The sequence below is a fragment of the Zosterops lateralis genome, assembly GCF_965231275.1.
Source record: "Zosterops lateralis genome assembly, chromosome: 16".
Classification (NCBI taxonomy): domain Eukaryota; kingdom Metazoa; phylum Chordata; class Aves; order Passeriformes; family Zosteropidae; genus Zosterops; species Zosterops lateralis.
The window spans coordinates 13,749,764-13,766,875 of NC_139776.1; the positions used below are offsets into that span (position 1 = coordinate 13,749,764).

A 17,112-nucleotide genomic window follows, 5' to 3' on the forward strand; every position below is an offset into this window, starting at 1 on the left:
CACCTAACCCTACCTCTGGCAGTGGGAAGCCATTCCATGTGTCCAGTTGCTCCAGGCCTTTGTCAGTAGTCTGTCTCTATCTTTCTTGGTCCCTTCCAAGTACTGGAAGGTCACAGGTCACCCTGGAGCTTCTCCAGGCTGAACAATCCCAATTCTTTCAACCTTTTCTCATAGGAAAGGTACTTCATGTGTCTCATCAGTTCTGGGGTAGAAAGCCTTCCTGAGCTGGAATATGTTATTGATCTTCGTGTTTTCCAGTATCTTGTAGGAGTGCAATATTTAACCTGTTCTGAGCAGCATCTAGAGGTGTGTTCATATCACTGTAGATGGCAATGTTTGGACCAGTTTGTTCTTGGATTAAATTACAATTCATGTACCTTGATTCCTGAGTTTGTTTTGTATTGATTAATGAAATTCAACAGTACCTTTTAATATATACAACAAATAGCAATCCAGACTCAGAAGTAGAAACTTTAGTGATTGTACCCTTCACCTCTAAAAAATTTTCTTTCAGCAACTGGCAATGCCACAGCACATAAAGATCACAGTGAGCAGGAAAACATTATTCGAGGACTCATTTCAGCAGGTATTGTATTAAAACATGGGAGTAATGGGCATGAAAAGTGGAGTTATCAAATTTATTCTCACATGTTATTTTTGAGCCTTTGATTTTTTGCTAATGTTACTTTAAGTCAGACTAACAAAAAAATATTAGTTTAATGGTTAGGCTGCATTCAAACTTAAAAGATCAGTCTAAAATAGGAAGTTCTGGCACTGATTTATCTGACAAAGGTGATTTTTTTTTTCCTCAAAATGATTTAAAATGTGAGTTAATTTTGAGGAGAGTACTGGGGCAGAGCAGCACCCAATTCTCAGGATGTTTTTGTTGTGCTTATGTTTGTTGGTGCATTTTTCCTCGCAGTGTGTTGTACCAGCATGGGCTATGTACAAAAAATATATTAAGTTGATTTTAGTCTGATTGTCTTGAAATGACTAATTATTGTTTTAAAAAACAAAAACTATTAATTCTTTTTGTATTAGTAGAAGTGAAATTCTTATTAATCTCTGTAGACCTAAGGTTAAAATGTTAAGGTCTTGTTAAAGTCTGTAGACCCTGATTAAAATTTTTCCAAATTACTAAATATGCTAGTGCTGGTTAGAAAATAATAATAATTCTAACAATTGCTTATAGCTGTTTTCTTAAAAAGAATTGATTGTTTTTCTTTCACTAAGATAATGAGCTTCAGCCCTCAGGATCTCCGGAGACGTTTATGGGTTATTTTCCCTGGTGAAGAAGGTTTAGATTATGGAGGTGTGGCAAGGTAAACTACACTAAAATAGCAGATAATAACTTGTTATGCAAGTGGTGATGTGAAGGCTTCCCCAAAGTAGATACTTAAACTGCAGTGCTTTCACAATAGGAGTGAAGTTTATTCCTTAACTTGGAATATCTGAGAGAGGCAGTTCTGGAAGATGTTTTCATGTCTTAAAACTGTATAAAATGATTTTCAGTTTGCATTAGGAATGACTTTAATCATCTCCACAATTAAAGAGATCCGGTTTACTGAACTAAAGTGAGCCTTTGACCCAACTGTTAATGTCAAAGTAGAGTTTATTGAAAAAGTGACAGAAATCTACATTTAAATCCAAAGTATTGACAGGAATGTAATGGAGAAGTGCATATGTTAATTAGCATTCCCCAACCCTGGATGTTTAGATCAGTGGTAGACTTGCAATGTGCTTGTTTAGATAAGAGTGGGTTTTATCCAAGCCACTGACAGTTGTCTGTCATTGCAACTTTGCATTTTAATTTGTAATTTGCTGTAGTTTCCCTTTGGTGTCAGCGTGGGCCAGCTGCTCTCTGGGGAAGGAGGCAGACTGTGCCAACAAGAGCCTGAGTCAACATGAGTTAGCTACAGTAATTTCTGCTGTAATTTATTTTGAAATGTGTTTTTATTGTTTGTGTGATTTCAGGGAGTGGTTCTTTTTATTGTCACACGAAGTCCTGAACCCCATGTATTGCCTGTTTGAATATGCAGGAAAAGATAACTACTGCTTACAGATAAACCCAGCCTCTTACATCAACCCAGACCACCTGAAATACTTCAGATTCATCGGGAGGTTCATTGCCATGGTAAGTCCTAAAGCAGGAAGCAGGTCTGTCCTGTAATTTTCCTATAAATAAATACTGTGTCGTTAGATGGATAATTAAATAATCCATTTTTAAGTTGACAGTATCAGGTGTTTTGCCTGTAACTCCTGTTGGCAAAAGCTAATTCAGCATATTGGCAGTCATGGTACTCAGGTTGGTTTAATCCTTTGGCTGTCAGATTTCATGGGCACAGAGAACAGAATGTTGTCATATTAAGTACTGAAGTATCCTTTGCATTATTTTGTCTGTTTTTGTGTTCCTCAGGCTTTGTTCCATGGGAAGTTCATTGACACTGGTTTCTCTCTGCCATTCTATAAACGTATCCTAAACAAGGCAGTAGGACTCAAGGATTTAGAATCTGTTGACCCAGAGTTTTACAACTCTCTCATCTGGGTAAAGTGAGTTTGACTTCATTTTGTTCTTGAAATAACAATACAATGTTTTTGGTTTTCACTTCTGCCAGGAAGTAGGTGTAAATCTATTACTAACAATCCCACAGAAAAATATAATCTAACATATGATTATGTTAGAGCAGTATGGAATTTTTACTGTGACTTCAGATACACAAATAATAATTTATTAATTCAGAGCCTTTTTGGTTCCTTGCATATTATGTGCAGCATCTTGTGTTGTGTTTTTGTTGGCTAATTCTAGTTAGACATACAGATGTGGCAGTCTTGAACATGGTAACAAATAAAATGGCTTGAGTAAATTCGACTGAGACTTCTCAGATAACTGATTAAAAGAAATCAGCAAAAACCCATTTAATGTTTCTCTAGTACCTGGTTTAGTTAGAATACAAAATGTTTAGTGCTACAATAACATGAAGATAACAAATGTAGTTTATTATTTACTACCACATAATTCTTCTGTTAGTCACACTTGCAATTTGACTTCAGGGTTGGTATTGAAGGTTTAATGGTTTAAAGAAGTTCTAGCTGTCCTGGTATTTTTGCCCCAGGCTTAATGATTCCAGACCATTCTTACCTGCAGCCTTCCATGTCTGCATAGTCAGGCACCTCTCTGTCCATGCTTTTGTGGAGTCCTCCTCTTCCACTCCTTTGCAAACTCCTCTCCAGAGACTAGCAAGTAAAAAGGATGTGGTGTTTCTAGACCCCAATTATTTTGGAATTATCTATTACAGATAATTTAAAGAAATAATTTTTAAAACCCCTTTGATCTAAAACATTGTAATTCTTTACTGATTTCATCATAGGAGAATGCCACATGTTTTAATCCATGGTTGATGTGCACCTTTTGTTTCAGTAACAATTTTTTTTTCAGTTAAAAATGTTAACAAATATATTAGAAGAAAAAGACAAACTGAGTAATTTTTTTTCTTCAGCTATAGTAAAAACAATTTTGCAGAAAAAAATAGTCTTTCTTGTGACTAGAGACAAAACATTTCACTTAAGAATCACACAAGAATAGTTTGAAACATGATTTGAAAACATCATAGAAGGTGTGAGAATAGATTGGGTTTGAAATGCAAAACTAAATATAAAACCCAGATTTTCATCCCCTATAGTGTGGTTCTTGGAAGGTTTATCTTAAATACTGAGGAGTAGAGAAAGCAGCATATGGGATGTTTAAGATTGAGATAGGAATTTTGTTTGGTTTTCAGGGTGGTATGTTCTGCACTCCATGGATGTGCTTATGTGCCTTCTTTTTAATTCAAAGCAATTTCTGTAGTGATAGAAATCTTCTAGGCTGGAGTCCAGAAAAGGCTTAGGCCCTTCGAAAAAACACTTAAGGATGTGAAAATTGGAGAAAAGGCTTCACCTCCAAGGCTGCAGAGTCCTCTTAGTCCAGACCCACACTTCAGTGTAGCTGAGCCTGCTTGTCTGTAGTCCTGCTTGAGGTACCCCTGAGGACAGGACTGCACATTTACAGGGGAGAAGAGCCATGTCTGTCAGGCAGACATAAATTTTTTCCTCACAAAAAAGCAAATTTTATAACTTTGCAAGAAAGCATTCATTGGCACTTGTATCAGAGGGCTGTTTTCCTCATTCCCACAAGTTTGAGGATTTCACAGATTGACTGGGTTTGGAAGGGGACTTTTAGAAATCATCTGCCAAACTGAGCTGGAGCATGTAGCTTCCATTTTAAAAGGGATGGATGATGAAATAAAATCAGTCCTTCATCTGAAGTCTTCCTTCCTCACCCAAGGTTTCCTGCAGTACCATGTATTTTGGAAAGGTGAAGTTCAGAAGTGCAGTTCCATCATGAGGCACAATAAACCACGGCCATGTTTTCAAGACTGGCATTGCTGTGTTATGGGTCAGGATAAATACCTGGATTTTGCACTTTATTTTGGAGGAAAATGATCATCAAAATCTCTGTGTATACAGGCAGTTCTTCATTTTGCAAAAGCATAAATCAACATACAAACTCCAAGACTTCTTGCAAGGCCATAATTATTGTGTAAGGAACATTTCCTTATATTGACTATGTACCTCAAACCTTCTACCTTGAGGTTCTTCGTACTCGTCTCCTCTACTGTGTGCAAGTTCTCAACACAGTTATTTAAAACTGTATTTTTTTTCCTTCCAGAGAGAATGATATTGAAGAATGTGGTTTGGAAATGTTTTTTTCTGTGGATAAAGAAATACTAGGTGAAATCAAAAGCCATGATTTGAAGCCAAATGGTAGCAACATTCTGGTCACAGAAGAAAACAAAGAAGACTACATCAGGTAAGAATAAATGAAGACTTTAAAATACCTCTGTCATTTTCTTTCTTGATTTCTAGCAACAAAAGACTGTCTGTGTAATCTAAAGCATTGCTGAATAATTACTGATGCTGGCAACAAGTGGCAAGTGTTTGGATCTCATATTTGAAAGGAATATTGATAGAAATAAGTTTCTAAAATCGACTTTTCCTAAAGATCGTGATTAGACGAAAGTCTACTTTTTTTCTAGAGTTATCTCAGTTTGGCAGAATACCATGACAAGAATTGTGACTGTCATGTATTTAATGAAATGTTACATGTGTTTATTATTATAATTATATTGCTTCATAGCCTACTGATGTTCTAGCCAGCCATTTCTGGTTCATTTGGGGTTTTGAGGGGTTGGTTTTTTGGGGATTTTTTGAGAACTTTTTTGGATGTTTTTCTGAAGATTTTTATTTTTCAAAGATACTTGGAATTGCTATTAGTTTTATCTGAACTGGTATTGTGGTTGTAGGTATTATGAATGATGTCATAGATTTCATTGTCGTAAAGTAAGGATCTTATTTGCATCACAAAAATGTTTTAAAACAATGGATTAAGAGTGAAGGAGCCTAAGAGTGATTAAGGAATAAGAATGTGAACAGTGACCTGCTTTGTCCTGAAATAGCCCCTCCCTCCTCAGTGTGCAGCAGTACCGCAGCTCGAGTTTAAGGTGTGAACTTCAACATAAAAGCTTGGAGGATGTGCTTGCAAAAAAAAAAAAAAAAAAAAAAAAAAAAAAGTCCTCACACATTGCAGGCACAAACTAAACTGAATCACAGAGAATTTTCCTCTTCGTTACGATGTGGTCTGTGAAGGCTTTTTCTGTGGGCAGGGCGAGGGAGTCGGGAGTGGGCTCTGTTTTCATCACATGAGAAATCTGCAGACATTTCAGTGATTCACAAAAGAGGTGGTGTTTGCACAAGAAACATACTGGCATTTGGCAGGAGGGAGGATCCGCAGAAAATCACTCTCCTCTAGTTTGTAGGAACCCAGGGAGAGCTCAGATTCCAGTTTGATTCAGATTCTTCTGTCTTTACTCCAAGCCCTGCTTTAAGTCCCCCAATGAAATGGGAAACAGCCACCTCTCCTTTAGACTCCAGTGCTCCTGACAGGTTAGGTTTGAATTCAGCATAATATCTGCTTCTCCCTGGGTTCAGGTTCTCCGTGTCTCCTGCCTGCTTTTCACCCTTTTATTAATGGAGAGTGGAGTTTCTGCCACAGAGCAAAGTTTCATGATTAACAGAAACAAATATGGAACTTTTCAAATGGACATAGTCACTGCTTGGTAAGCTGGCAGTCCTGCTGCTCTTCACCAGTACAACTTGACTTGTTTTTTACCTTGTCATGGAGAACAACTGAGATTTCTGGGGAGAATTATCAGACAAAATCTTCGGATACCTTGGGACTGCTGTGCTCTCATTAATATAATCAGTGAAGACATGCTGCCTCCTCTTTGAGTCCAAAATACTTCTGTAGCAGAACAGTTGAACACTTAGGGTAATTTAGAGAAAAAATTAAATCATTTGCACAGAGTAAAGGCTGCTGATAAAATTATACAGTGCTCTATCCCCAGAACTTTCCAGACTTTCCATGTTTTTTTTTAACTTAGCTTACAGTTCATCTCAAAATAGGCAAAGATGTAGGCTTGGGTTAGCATGGGTCATTTAAATGATCTCGGTGTGTCTTCTTTTCCAGGCTAGTAGCAGAATGGAGACTGTCCCGAGGTGTTGAGGAGCAGACACAGGCTTTCTTTGAAGGCTTCAATGAAATTCTGCCACAACAGTATTTGCAGTATTTTGATGCAAAGGAGCTGGAGGTAAAAGATTGCTTGGTTATTGCTGGATCCAAGTCATTATGCATAAAATAAACTCCAGCCAGTATATCTGAAGAGCAGAACTTACTGAGGCTGACGTTTTTATAAGGAATATGGGGGAAACTTCATGGAATAGTATTAGATTATTGTGTTTTCCTTGACTTTCCTCTTAGCAGCCAAATTAGATACTTCTGAACGCCAACATTCTGTTAGCAGAAATTTCTTACTTTGTTTTAGTGATTCTTTGATTTTTCTGTGTTCAGAGAAGGAGTAACTTGACAGAATGAGAGATAAAGCCAGATATGCAATGGATGCTTGCATATAGATTGGGCCAAGTTCTTGGTTTGGGTTTGATCTCTCAGAATTACACTTTCTGAAGCACCTGTTCAGTTTGAAAAGTAAAACCATCGAAACAAAACATCCCATCCCTAGTGAAGAATTGTATGGCTGGGCAAAGATAAACTGGCTTGAATGTCTACATAGAATCCCAGAATGGTTTGTGTTGGGATCTTAAATAATCTTGTTCCAGCCCCCTTCCATATGCAGTCATCTTCCAGTAGCCCGGGTTGCTCCAAGCCGCATCGAGCCTGGCTTTGGACACTTCCAGGGATCCAGGGGCAGCCACAGCTTCTCTGGGCACCCTGTGCCAGGGCCTCACCACCCTCACGGGGAAGAATTTATTCCTAAAATTGCAAATGATTACTACATTTTTCACAGCAGAGATGCCCTCTAATTTGTGGCCTCTCCAAATACACTTCATGAAACATCACCAGTCTTTGTTTATAGAAGTTTTGGATGAAGTTTAAAATTAAAACCAAGAAATTGTTACTACAAGTGCTGCTAAGTGAGGGTCCAGTTGTTCTTTTTTACTGTGTGCAAGATCACAGAAGGAAAGTGGAAATTTGTACTCCTCTGCTTATTTCCCTTTTTTTCCTCCAAAGGTGCTTCTCTGTGGAATGCAAGAAATCGACCTGAATGACTGGCAGAGACACACCATCTACAGGCACTACACCAGGACCAGCAGGCAGATTGTGTGGTTCTGGCAGGTTTGCAGATTTTGCTTTATTCTCAGACCAGCAGAAGTTGCAGAGCACAGCTCAGTGGACAGTGGTCAGAACACTGAGCATGCCTGCAGAGTGCAGATAGAAACTGTTACTGCTATCCCAGCTGTTCCCAACAGCCACTTTACTGTTCATCTGTGGATGGTGATGATGTGAAAGTCTGAAGATTGAATATATCCCTAAATGTTTATTTCAATTACTATTTTTCAGTTTGTGAAAGAAATAGATAATGAGAAGAGGATGAGACTTTTGCAGTTTGTGACTGGAACATGCAGATTGCCAGTGGGAGGATTTGCTGACCTCATGGGTATGTATTCAATAACCCTTCTAATGCAGGAGATACTTCTAAAAATAACCAAATTATATATTTATGGCATTTAAAATGAATTTTATTTTAAATACTGTTTTGTAAGCCATGCATATACATGAGCTATGATGGAAAAATATGGAAGGAATGTTTACACCTCTTTATTGCACTTTAAAATCACTTCAAATTGATGCATTTCTCCACATGCATACTTTGATCCAGGCAGAGATGTATAGTGAGACAAAATGTCCCTTCTCTGTGCAAATAATGGTAATCCTCTCTTTACTTAAGCCTTGCATGCTTCAGATGTGTGTTGTAGTGATACAAAGGTAGCTGGACCTATGCCATGTCTATTGAAATTTGTTACAGGGAGCAATGGACCCCAAAAATTCTGTATTGAAAAGGTTGGAAAGGAAAATTGGTTACCTAGAAGTCATACCTGGTGAGTACATAACAAATCAGAATATTGCTATTGCTCTGGTTTTGGTGATCACAGTCTTCTTTGACATTTTAGTAAATGGGTAATATGCTGAATATTCATTCATGGTTGAGACTCTGTGAAAGCAATTATAAATTACACCAATGGATTATGTTGTTGAATGATAACTGAACTTCTGAAAACCTCTTGTGGCATGGAATAGGTTCTATTGTGAATTCCATGGATTTGTATAATATATTACTGAATAATTAAAGTAACTAACAGTACTGTCTAACAGGACTGGGACTATCTTTTGTTATCACTGCACTCCTTAGTAAAATAGCCACATTCACACACTTCCAGAGAAAAGGTCACTTCTGCTCTTTTCTTTGGGTGGTAGTGGTAGGCAAAACCACACAAATTGAAAATTTTGTGTCTGAATAATGAATGATTAACCACCTAGAGGTTGCGTTTTCTCCAACTAGGAAAATTTAATGAAAACTATCACTGTCTGAGCACTTTAATCCTAACCTCTGCCTTCAAAAATACCTACATTTGTATCAGTAGTCAGTTTTTCTTGGGGTATAAATCGCGGTATCCATCTCCACAGCAAAAATTCAAATTGCCCATATTCATAATGGATTTTTTTTTTTGTTCCTATTGAGTTCTTCATCAGTACTTAATTTTTTATTTTATTTTTCAGTTTTAATCGCTTAGACCTTCCACCGTATAAGAATTATGAGCAGTTGAAGGAAAAGCTGTTATTTGCAATTGAAGAAACAGAAGGATTTGGGCAAGAGTAGCTGAAATTTGCACCTTGAAGAATGTGAACCCAACACGATGTATGTGCTTCACTTCTGCTTGTAGCACACTTCATTGTAAAGTAGACATGACTTGGATTTATTTAGCAGTACTAATGTGTAAATAAATGGATGTTATCCTGAGGTTATCCACATTAACTCTGGATTTCTACTGAGCACTTTCAGAAATCAAATGCAAAATCAGATACGGCTACAAGTGACTGATGACTGAAGTAGAGGTTTAATACAGCTTTGGGCTCTGCTTTACCATTCATTAATTAGAATGTGTCCTTAGTGACTGACAGATTTTTAACAATAGTTTTGTCTTTCCTTTCTAGTAGCATTTTTGCTACTGATGCACTGGGAAGTTCATTGGTGGCTGCAATGCTGCAGCAGCATCCTGAGCCTCTTAACAGCAGTATCAGAGCCAGCCTGGATCCACCTCTGTGCCATGAGCAGCTCCATTCCTTAAGCTCCTTTTTCTAACTCTAAGTGTGGCCAGACTGTTTTTCCTTGCCTGGAGTCTGCTCATATGCCAGTTGGACTGAAGCTGCTGTTTAAGGGGATGTCAAACTGTGGCACAAATCCAGGTCATAGCTTTGCTTTGGTTTATCCCAGTCCTGCTCCTGTCAGCAAAAGAGACACCTGCCCAAAGTTGCTGGAACACTGCTCTGCGCCCTCTGAAGGGTTCTGAGCTTTTGCCGTGTAATACATTTTAACTTCAAAATCAATATTAACACTGTGGTACTTCACTTGTTTTGCAAAAGACAAGCCCAGCTGGGATTGCACTGATTCCATTGAGGTTCCTGTTTGCAGGCTGTTTGTCAGCAGTGTTAATGGACATTACCCTCGGTGTTTTTCCTACATGTCGCAGTCAGTTTGCTCCGAAGATTGGCTCTCAGGAAGAGACACAAAACAATTGGATTCAGAAAATTGTCCTACTCATCATTTCTGCAGATGAACTAATGTGTGAGACTGGCTGAGGCCAAGAGGATTACAAAGTTCAGACATGGATTACAGGTTTTTGGGAAGCTGGAGCATCAGTAAATAGTTCTATAAAGTTTGAAACAAAAGTTTTTGGGGAGGTTTCTAAGCAAATTTACCCTAAGCTGCTTACAGCTAGTAATTTTTGTAGCAAGTTCCTGTTGAATTAATATCTTTTATTTCTTTTTAGAATCTGTTAATTCTTTTCCAGTTTACAATAACATTTTGCATTTTACTGCTCCTTTAGACTGAATGCACTTTTTGGGTCTGGTCAGCCCTTTCCCTTCCCCTGAAGGGAGGAAGTCAGACACCAGTGAAATGAGCTGTAGCCACAGTGAGAGACGTAACACTTGAAAAAACATGTAGCACATATTAAAGTAAACCTGCAGCTCAGAGCACTGAGGCAAGAGCTGCATTTAAGACTCTTTCAGATGACAGAGCTGAAACAGGACAGTGGGAAAGTGTAAAACTGAACATTCAATCTGGAAAAAGAGTATCTTTTTCCTGCTGTCTCATCCATCTAAACTGCAAGAGGGAAAAACTAATTCAGGCCTAAGAAGAACCAAGACACTACAGGTTTTAACTGACTTCACAAGTGTGTTAGGGTTCAGTGATAAATACTTTGGGAAGACAGGAGAGTGGGACTTGTCAGGCTTAATCAAAGGAAGGCCTGGGGAGAGGTGCTGATGACACAGGAATGCCCCTTGTTTAAAGTTGCATTGATGGTGAGAATTCACCTTCAGCTGTGACTGGGAGAAGAATTGCCAACTTCCACAACATTGGGATCTATCACAGTATACAGCTCATGAGGAGAAAAAAAAAAAAGCCTTATATATATATTTTCTGTTCTTACAATGAAATGTAGTTATCTAACATATTTACAAGAGAGATTAAATTAAGCAAGATAATACAAGGTTAAGCTATGAAAAAATAGTCTATGTTCTGCATATTGCTTTACAACTTGTGTAGGGAACTTAGAACTATTGTTCATGTATAAATATCACCCAAAAGGCTGTCAGCCCTATATTTTTAAAATAAAGAATAGTTATAATTGAAATAGCCTTAGCCCTAGTTCTATAGGGTTTGGCTGTTGAATATTTTTATGGTTGAAATGTTTAGTTCAGGAAAAACATACCTGCTTGTATATATTTTTCATGTCCAGGATTCCACTTATTCCATTGTTTCTTTAATTTAAATGGCATGTTTTTATGTCTTTTCTGCTGTACCAGGATGTGAGAAAGGGGGCTGGATATCCCAAGCACCAGATATGATTTTAAAATATTGAAAATAAAGAATTCATTGAGGGGAAAAAATAATCAGTGAAACATCAGTTTTGGCCAAATATAAAAAGTTTAAAGCAGCTCTACAGTGTTACATTGACAATATTCCTGAAGGCACAAGTTCAGATTCTTTAGGCATTTGACTTGAGAATACTAACAAATCTTTTAAATTTTTACAGCATGTTGTGTAGAAGTTAAAAGGAATTATACAAGCCACTGGTGCACTTTTCAGTTCTTTCTGGGGATCTGGTGAAGCAATACAGGGATGAGCCCAGAGCAGCTGCTGTCCCAGATAACAGGTTTTTGTAGATTGGATTTACAAGTGAGATTTTCAGTCAAGATTAATGAATTTATCTCCTACTGCTTCAACTGTTTTAGCAACCTGAGCTGCATAAATATGTCACAAATGTACATTCATATGCAATTGTCACTTGTTCCTAATTACCAAGTATTAAAAGAAATTTTATTTAGAATTTTCCCTCATGAGAATGACATGAGAGAATGAAATACTGAGAATTAACAAAGCCTTATTGTTAGGAGTAGCTCAGGAACTGTTCATTTACTAATGACATGCACAGTAAATACATCATGTCTTTATCTGATCTAGTATGAAGGTTTGGGGTTTTTTTTAATCCAGTTGCTTGTGTTTAAAAAAAAAACCCAACCTTTTTTATTATTTTGAGAAAAATAAAAAATTATTTGGGGTGTTAGGTGGTGTTGGGTTTTTTTTTTGTTTTGTTTTTGGGTGGTTTTTTTAGCTTTTATTTTATTACATGCTGCACTGGATTTGTCATCTCAACTCTGTTATATTGGTATCTCCAGCCCCCCTTTCTGTGCTGTCTTTAATTTTCTCCAAGAATCACTGTTTGTGTATATGTGCTCTAGTGAACTCATGTAGAAACTGGGATCAGCAGCACTGGATTGTAAAATACTGTAATGAAATTCATTGTCGATATTTCCTTGCATTGTAATTTCAAATACTCAGGTAACTGTAACAGTATCTCAGTAAGTCAAATACTTTTATAAAACTACTTAAAGAGCTGGTGGTCTGGTCTTTATTCCTTACACGTGACAGAAAATCCAGGTGGCAATGAATTGTGTGCTCATGGGGGCAAGGGTTAGGCTGTCTGGACTTGTCATTCCACCGTGATTCTTTTCCAAGACCTCATTCACTCTTGTTCATTGCATCGGATATTGAACAGGAGATTTTGGACACTATTTGTGGATTTTTAGTGCTTGTGGATGCTGCCCTGAGGAGCCAGTGAGGGCTGTGAGGCTGCTGAGGCCTGAGGGAGGGGGTGGAGAGAGGTTCTGCAGGAGCAACAGCTGTAACATCTCATTGCAGCACTTGTTGCAAGGATACCAGCAATGAGGAATGACACTGCAAGTGGTTTGGATTGAGAGAATGCCACAAAGAGGGGAAGGGAAGTTCTAATGAGACAAACTGTCATGGTTTGAAAGCAAAACAAGTGAGAGGCTCAAATTCAGAAATACAATTTAATAAGAAGAAAGGTAAAAAGGTAAAAATAAATGCAATAACATAAAGGACCACTGACAGAGTCAGAACACAACCTGAGCAGGGTGCTGGAAGCAGTCCAGATGAGGTGGTCTTCCTGAAGCAGTGATCCCACAGAAAGGTCTGGTAGCTCTGGTCCTCTGGGAATCCAGTAGGTAAGGGCTGCTTGTACTGTCCCAAATCTCAGATTATATCCAGGTGAGAATGCTTGGCTCCTCCCCCTGGGTGGAGCATCTTACAATGGGATGATGAGTCGTGAAGTGGGTCCTTGATGGCCCATTAAACAGAGATAACTCCTGGAGGGAGTTACCTGTGAGTCATGGGCAAGGAGTTAATGGGCCATTAACAGAAGACAGCCCAAAGGCAGGGGGCCTGGGAAAACACTGCCCCACTTGGTTTAACAGTTCATGAAGATGGTGATAGAATAAATACTTTGTGTACATCCTACACTACAACCCAGGACAGCAACCAGTCTTGTAGTGTCTCTGATCCTCCTTGAAAGGGGGAGGTGGGATTTAGATTCTTCCTGTCATCAGAATCTCTCCTGGTCACAAGCTTACCGAGAAAACTGAGAGTGGGCTTTGGAGTGAGGTTTTAGTGCTGACAGGGATGTCCCATCAAGGCTTAGGTCATAGGTTAGACTTGGTGATCTCAAAGATCTCTTCCAACCTAGTTAATTTTGTGATTCTGTCTCAAGGGCCTGATTCTGTCCAGTTTGGTCAATTAGTCCCTACATCATCCTTCCCTGCAGACCTTCCCATTGTGTTCTCCCTCTACTGACTTTCCCAGGTGTTCCCACAGGCTTGGTTAACACAGTTTTGTTAGGGGCAGCAAATCCCAAGGATGACTTCCTGTCCCAGGCAAATACATGCAATAACAACTGTCTTTTTCTGCAGCAGGGAAGTTGGTGTGGAGTTGCTTCCTCCAAGCTTCGAAGGGAACTACTTAAAAGCATCCTAGTAAATTGTGAAAACCCAAAATTTGACACTGCTTTGGGCAGCTTTATGTGAGTACAGCTACAAGTGAAAGGAGTGAAATTTGGAAAGCTCCTAAATATATGTTGGAGATTTGAAGAGTTGAAACCCTTGATTGTTATGTAATAAGTGTATTAATATTTTAAATGTTAATAATTTTAAATTGTAATGTAACAGTAAGGAGCCACGTCCGTGGTCCCCCTGGGGTGGCAGTGGGGGGTGGGGGGGGCTGCTTGGTCACTGGAGGCCGCCCGCAGCCCCCCCCCCGACACTGGAGCGGGCTGCCCACCGTCAGGGGAGCCTGTCCCCCCACAGACACCAGAGCGGGCCGCCCCAGCCCCTCCCCCTGCGAGATGCCCGCTGCCCGCGCCTTCCCGCCGCTGCCACCGCCCCGGCGTGGCTCTGCCGACGGGGCGGCGCGCTGCTCCCGGCCCGCACGGCTGTCCCACCACCACCACCAAAGCCATGCCGTGTGCCCCTGCAGCCGCCCCGACTCCCGGCCTGGCCCGCTCCAAAAACCCGCTCCCAAAGCCGCGGCAAATTGCTGCCGAGGCGCCACCGCCGGCGCGCCCTCCCCCACCAGAGCCAGCATGAATCTGCCCCAGCTGCCAGACCCTGGCCCCGCTCCCACTCCACTCCCGCTGTGGAGCCGCCAAAAACATACACACACCCCCACCATCAAAACCGTGAGACCCCCGAGGCGCCCGCTCCCCGTGCGGTGCAGCCGGGACGTGCCGTGCCCGCTCTCCCGTGCAGAGAATCCGCGTGGCTCCAGTGCTGCCGCCCCCTTCCCCCGAGATCCCGGCCCGCTCCTGCCATGAGCTGCAGCGCTGGTTACGAAATGACGCCCCCTCCCCCAGGCGACCTTGTAGTACATGTAAATTAAGAACCATAATGTACTCTGGGACCCTTTTTAACACCAAAAAACCCCTATAAAAATAAATCACTGTAAGATTTAGACCTACAAAAGACAGTACTAAACCATGTTTACCCTAAAGTATTAATGGACAATTTTTTGTAACTCGCTGTAACCTAAAGATACCCAAGAAAAGGCAAGACCCCAAGCCAACCCAACGGAAATCAGAACTCCTTGGAGACCCCTGGCAAGGAAAGAGTTCTCCAGCTCTGCAGGAACTTCCTCCTCACGGGTGAACCCGGCTGCAGGTCCCTCAAGCCACCCTTGAAAGAGCTGATTAATAAAGGCATTTTAAGGAGAAAAATATTATCTCTGTCCATTTTTACCACAAGGGTATTTCACATACATTTGAAGTTTATTTTAAAAAGGCAAAATTTAATCACAATGCAATGTATGATAAATGTACATCTCAGTTGCACCTTTTTTTTTTTCCTGTTTGCTTTGATGATGAGGGTGCTAATGTCAGCACCAGCCCTGGGTGGGGATGTTGAAGGTTTTGTTCATGACAGGATGGGAATGGTTGTTTAAACAAACCCATGTTTGGTTTGGGTGTCTGATGGCAGATGTGCACTGCTTATTATTGCCCAAATTATCCACCACATCCTTACTATTGCCCAAATCTTACCATCACACAGAAGAGAAGTTAAATGAATCCATGGCAAAATGACTTTTTGGAGCCAAGCTGTAAACCCTGCTGTTGGACTGCTAAGAGAGATTAGAATTTAACTGAATTAGGTTGCAGAGTTGTAAATAGCCACTAGAAGAGGAAATAGCCATATCTCTAAAGAAGGAATTTTTTTTTCCTGGTCTGTGGAAATGCCTGATCCCATGTCCATTATCCATGTGTCAGCCCAGCAGTGCACAAATGACAGGGCTCATTGGAGAAATCTTGTTTCCTCTAAGGAGAATGCAGACTGACAGAGTGGAGAGGCCAGTGAGCTTACCTGCTGTGTCAAATCCTGGCTTTTGGGGGGGGGGGGGGGGTGGAATCTAAAACTACTTTGTGAAGATGTTTTACATTTCACCCAATACCAGCTCTCTGTGACTGCTGTGGAAGCTCAGTGAGCCCAGTGTCTGCTGATTCCAGGGTCGTGGTCCTGAAAGGAGCATTCAAAATAATAGGGAGGGAGTAGGTTGAGATTGGATTTTGGGAAGAAAATCTTCCCTGTAAGGGTCGTGAGGCTCTGGCACAGGGTGCCCAGAGCAGCTGTGGCTGCCCCTGGTCCCAGGAAGTGTCCAAGGCCAGCTTGGACAGGCTTGGAGCACCCTGGGATAGTGGAAGGTGTCCCTGCCCATGGCAGGGGTTGGCATGAGATGGCCCTTAAAGGTCCCTTCCCACCCAAACCATTCTGGGACTGTCTGTTTCACTTCTAGCAGAGCGTGAGGTCAGGAGGAAAGTCCCAACTGCTGCTATTGTGTGTGTAGAACAGAGCTGGAGTTACATGGGATGCAGTTCTTCAGTGTGTTATTTTGCTTTGCCATGGTCACCTCCAGTCTTTCCCCTAAGGGAGCTGAGAGCTCTTCCTTTCTCACTGGCAGGGGCAGCACACACCTTTATCCTCAGGACATGGATCCCCAGGGCTGTGGCAGGGAGCTCCCACAGTTTTAGGGTGCACCGTGCCTAGGAGCGGCTCTGCCCCTGTGCCGGGGGGCTCTGGCAGCAGCTGAGAGGATGCAGCCATTTGGGGGGAAAAAAGAACTCCCCACCCCCATTATCATGAAATTACAGAATGGGTTGGGTGGGAAGGGACTTTTAAAGGCCATCTCTCCACCTCCTGCCATGGGCAGGGTCACCTTCCACAATCCCAAGTTGCTCCAAGCCCCGTCCAGCCTGGCCTTGGACACTGCCAGGGATGGAGCAGTCTCAGCTTCTCTGGGCACCCTGTGCCAGGGCCTCCCCACCCTCACAGGGAAGGATTTCTTCCTAATCTCCAATTTAAACCTCCCCTCTTTCAATGGGAACCAATCGCCCTTTGTCATGTCACTCCAGGCTCTTGTAAATAGACTCGTCCCACCTTTTCTGTAAGTCCCTTTCAGGTACTGGAAGGCTGGGTTTCACGCTGACGTCCGTAAAACCGGATCAGGGACCCCTCCCTGTTCCCGGGAGCGGCCTCGGGAGCTTGGGGGGCGTTTGTGAGGGACCCGAGTTGGTGGAAGGCCCGGGGAGTGTCTCCGG

At 41.1% G+C, this 17,112-nt stretch overlaps 1 protein-coding gene and 1 long non-coding RNA gene across 7 annotated transcripts in view; one reads left to right on the forward strand and one right to left on the reverse strand.

Moving 5' to 3' along the window:
• Positions 1–15,169, forward strand: part of ITCH (itchy E3 ubiquitin protein ligase) — a 60,311-nt gene extending 45,142 nt beyond the window's left edge. For 3 of the 6 annotated variants that reach the window (XM_083872959.1, XM_083872963.1, XM_083872962.1), the window contains exons 15-24: positions 515–586; positions 1,234–1,322; positions 1,975–2,134; positions 2,417–2,550; positions 4,706–4,846; positions 6,563–6,683; positions 7,622–7,726; positions 7,952–8,048; positions 8,418–8,490; positions 9,170–11,077. In XM_083872959.1, coding sequence (XP_083729085.1) covers positions 515–586; positions 1,234–1,322; positions 1,975–2,134; positions 2,417–2,550; positions 4,706–4,846; positions 6,563–6,683; positions 7,622–7,726; positions 7,952–8,048; positions 8,418–8,490; positions 9,170–9,269 — 1,092 coding nt within the window. In that variant the 3' untranslated portion in view covers positions 9,270–11,077. Of the gene's footprint in view, positions 1–514; positions 587–1,233; positions 1,323–1,974; positions 2,135–2,416; positions 2,551–4,705; positions 4,847–6,562; positions 6,684–7,621; positions 7,727–7,951; positions 8,049–8,417; positions 8,491–9,169; positions 11,078–13,942; positions 14,115–15,058 lie in introns of those variants that run through there. The other 3 variants (XR_014591223.1, XM_083872961.1, XM_083872960.1) reach the window with 3 other exon arrangements.
• Positions 15,109–17,111, reverse strand: LOC310915818. The gene is made up of 3 exons (XR_014591224.1): positions 16,952–17,111; positions 15,562–16,033; positions 15,109–15,209 (listed from the first exon to the last, which is right to left on the reverse strand). It is a non-coding gene; the product is annotated as an uncharacterized lncRNA (long non-coding RNA).
• Between the last annotated feature and the right edge of the window lies 1 nt (position 17,112).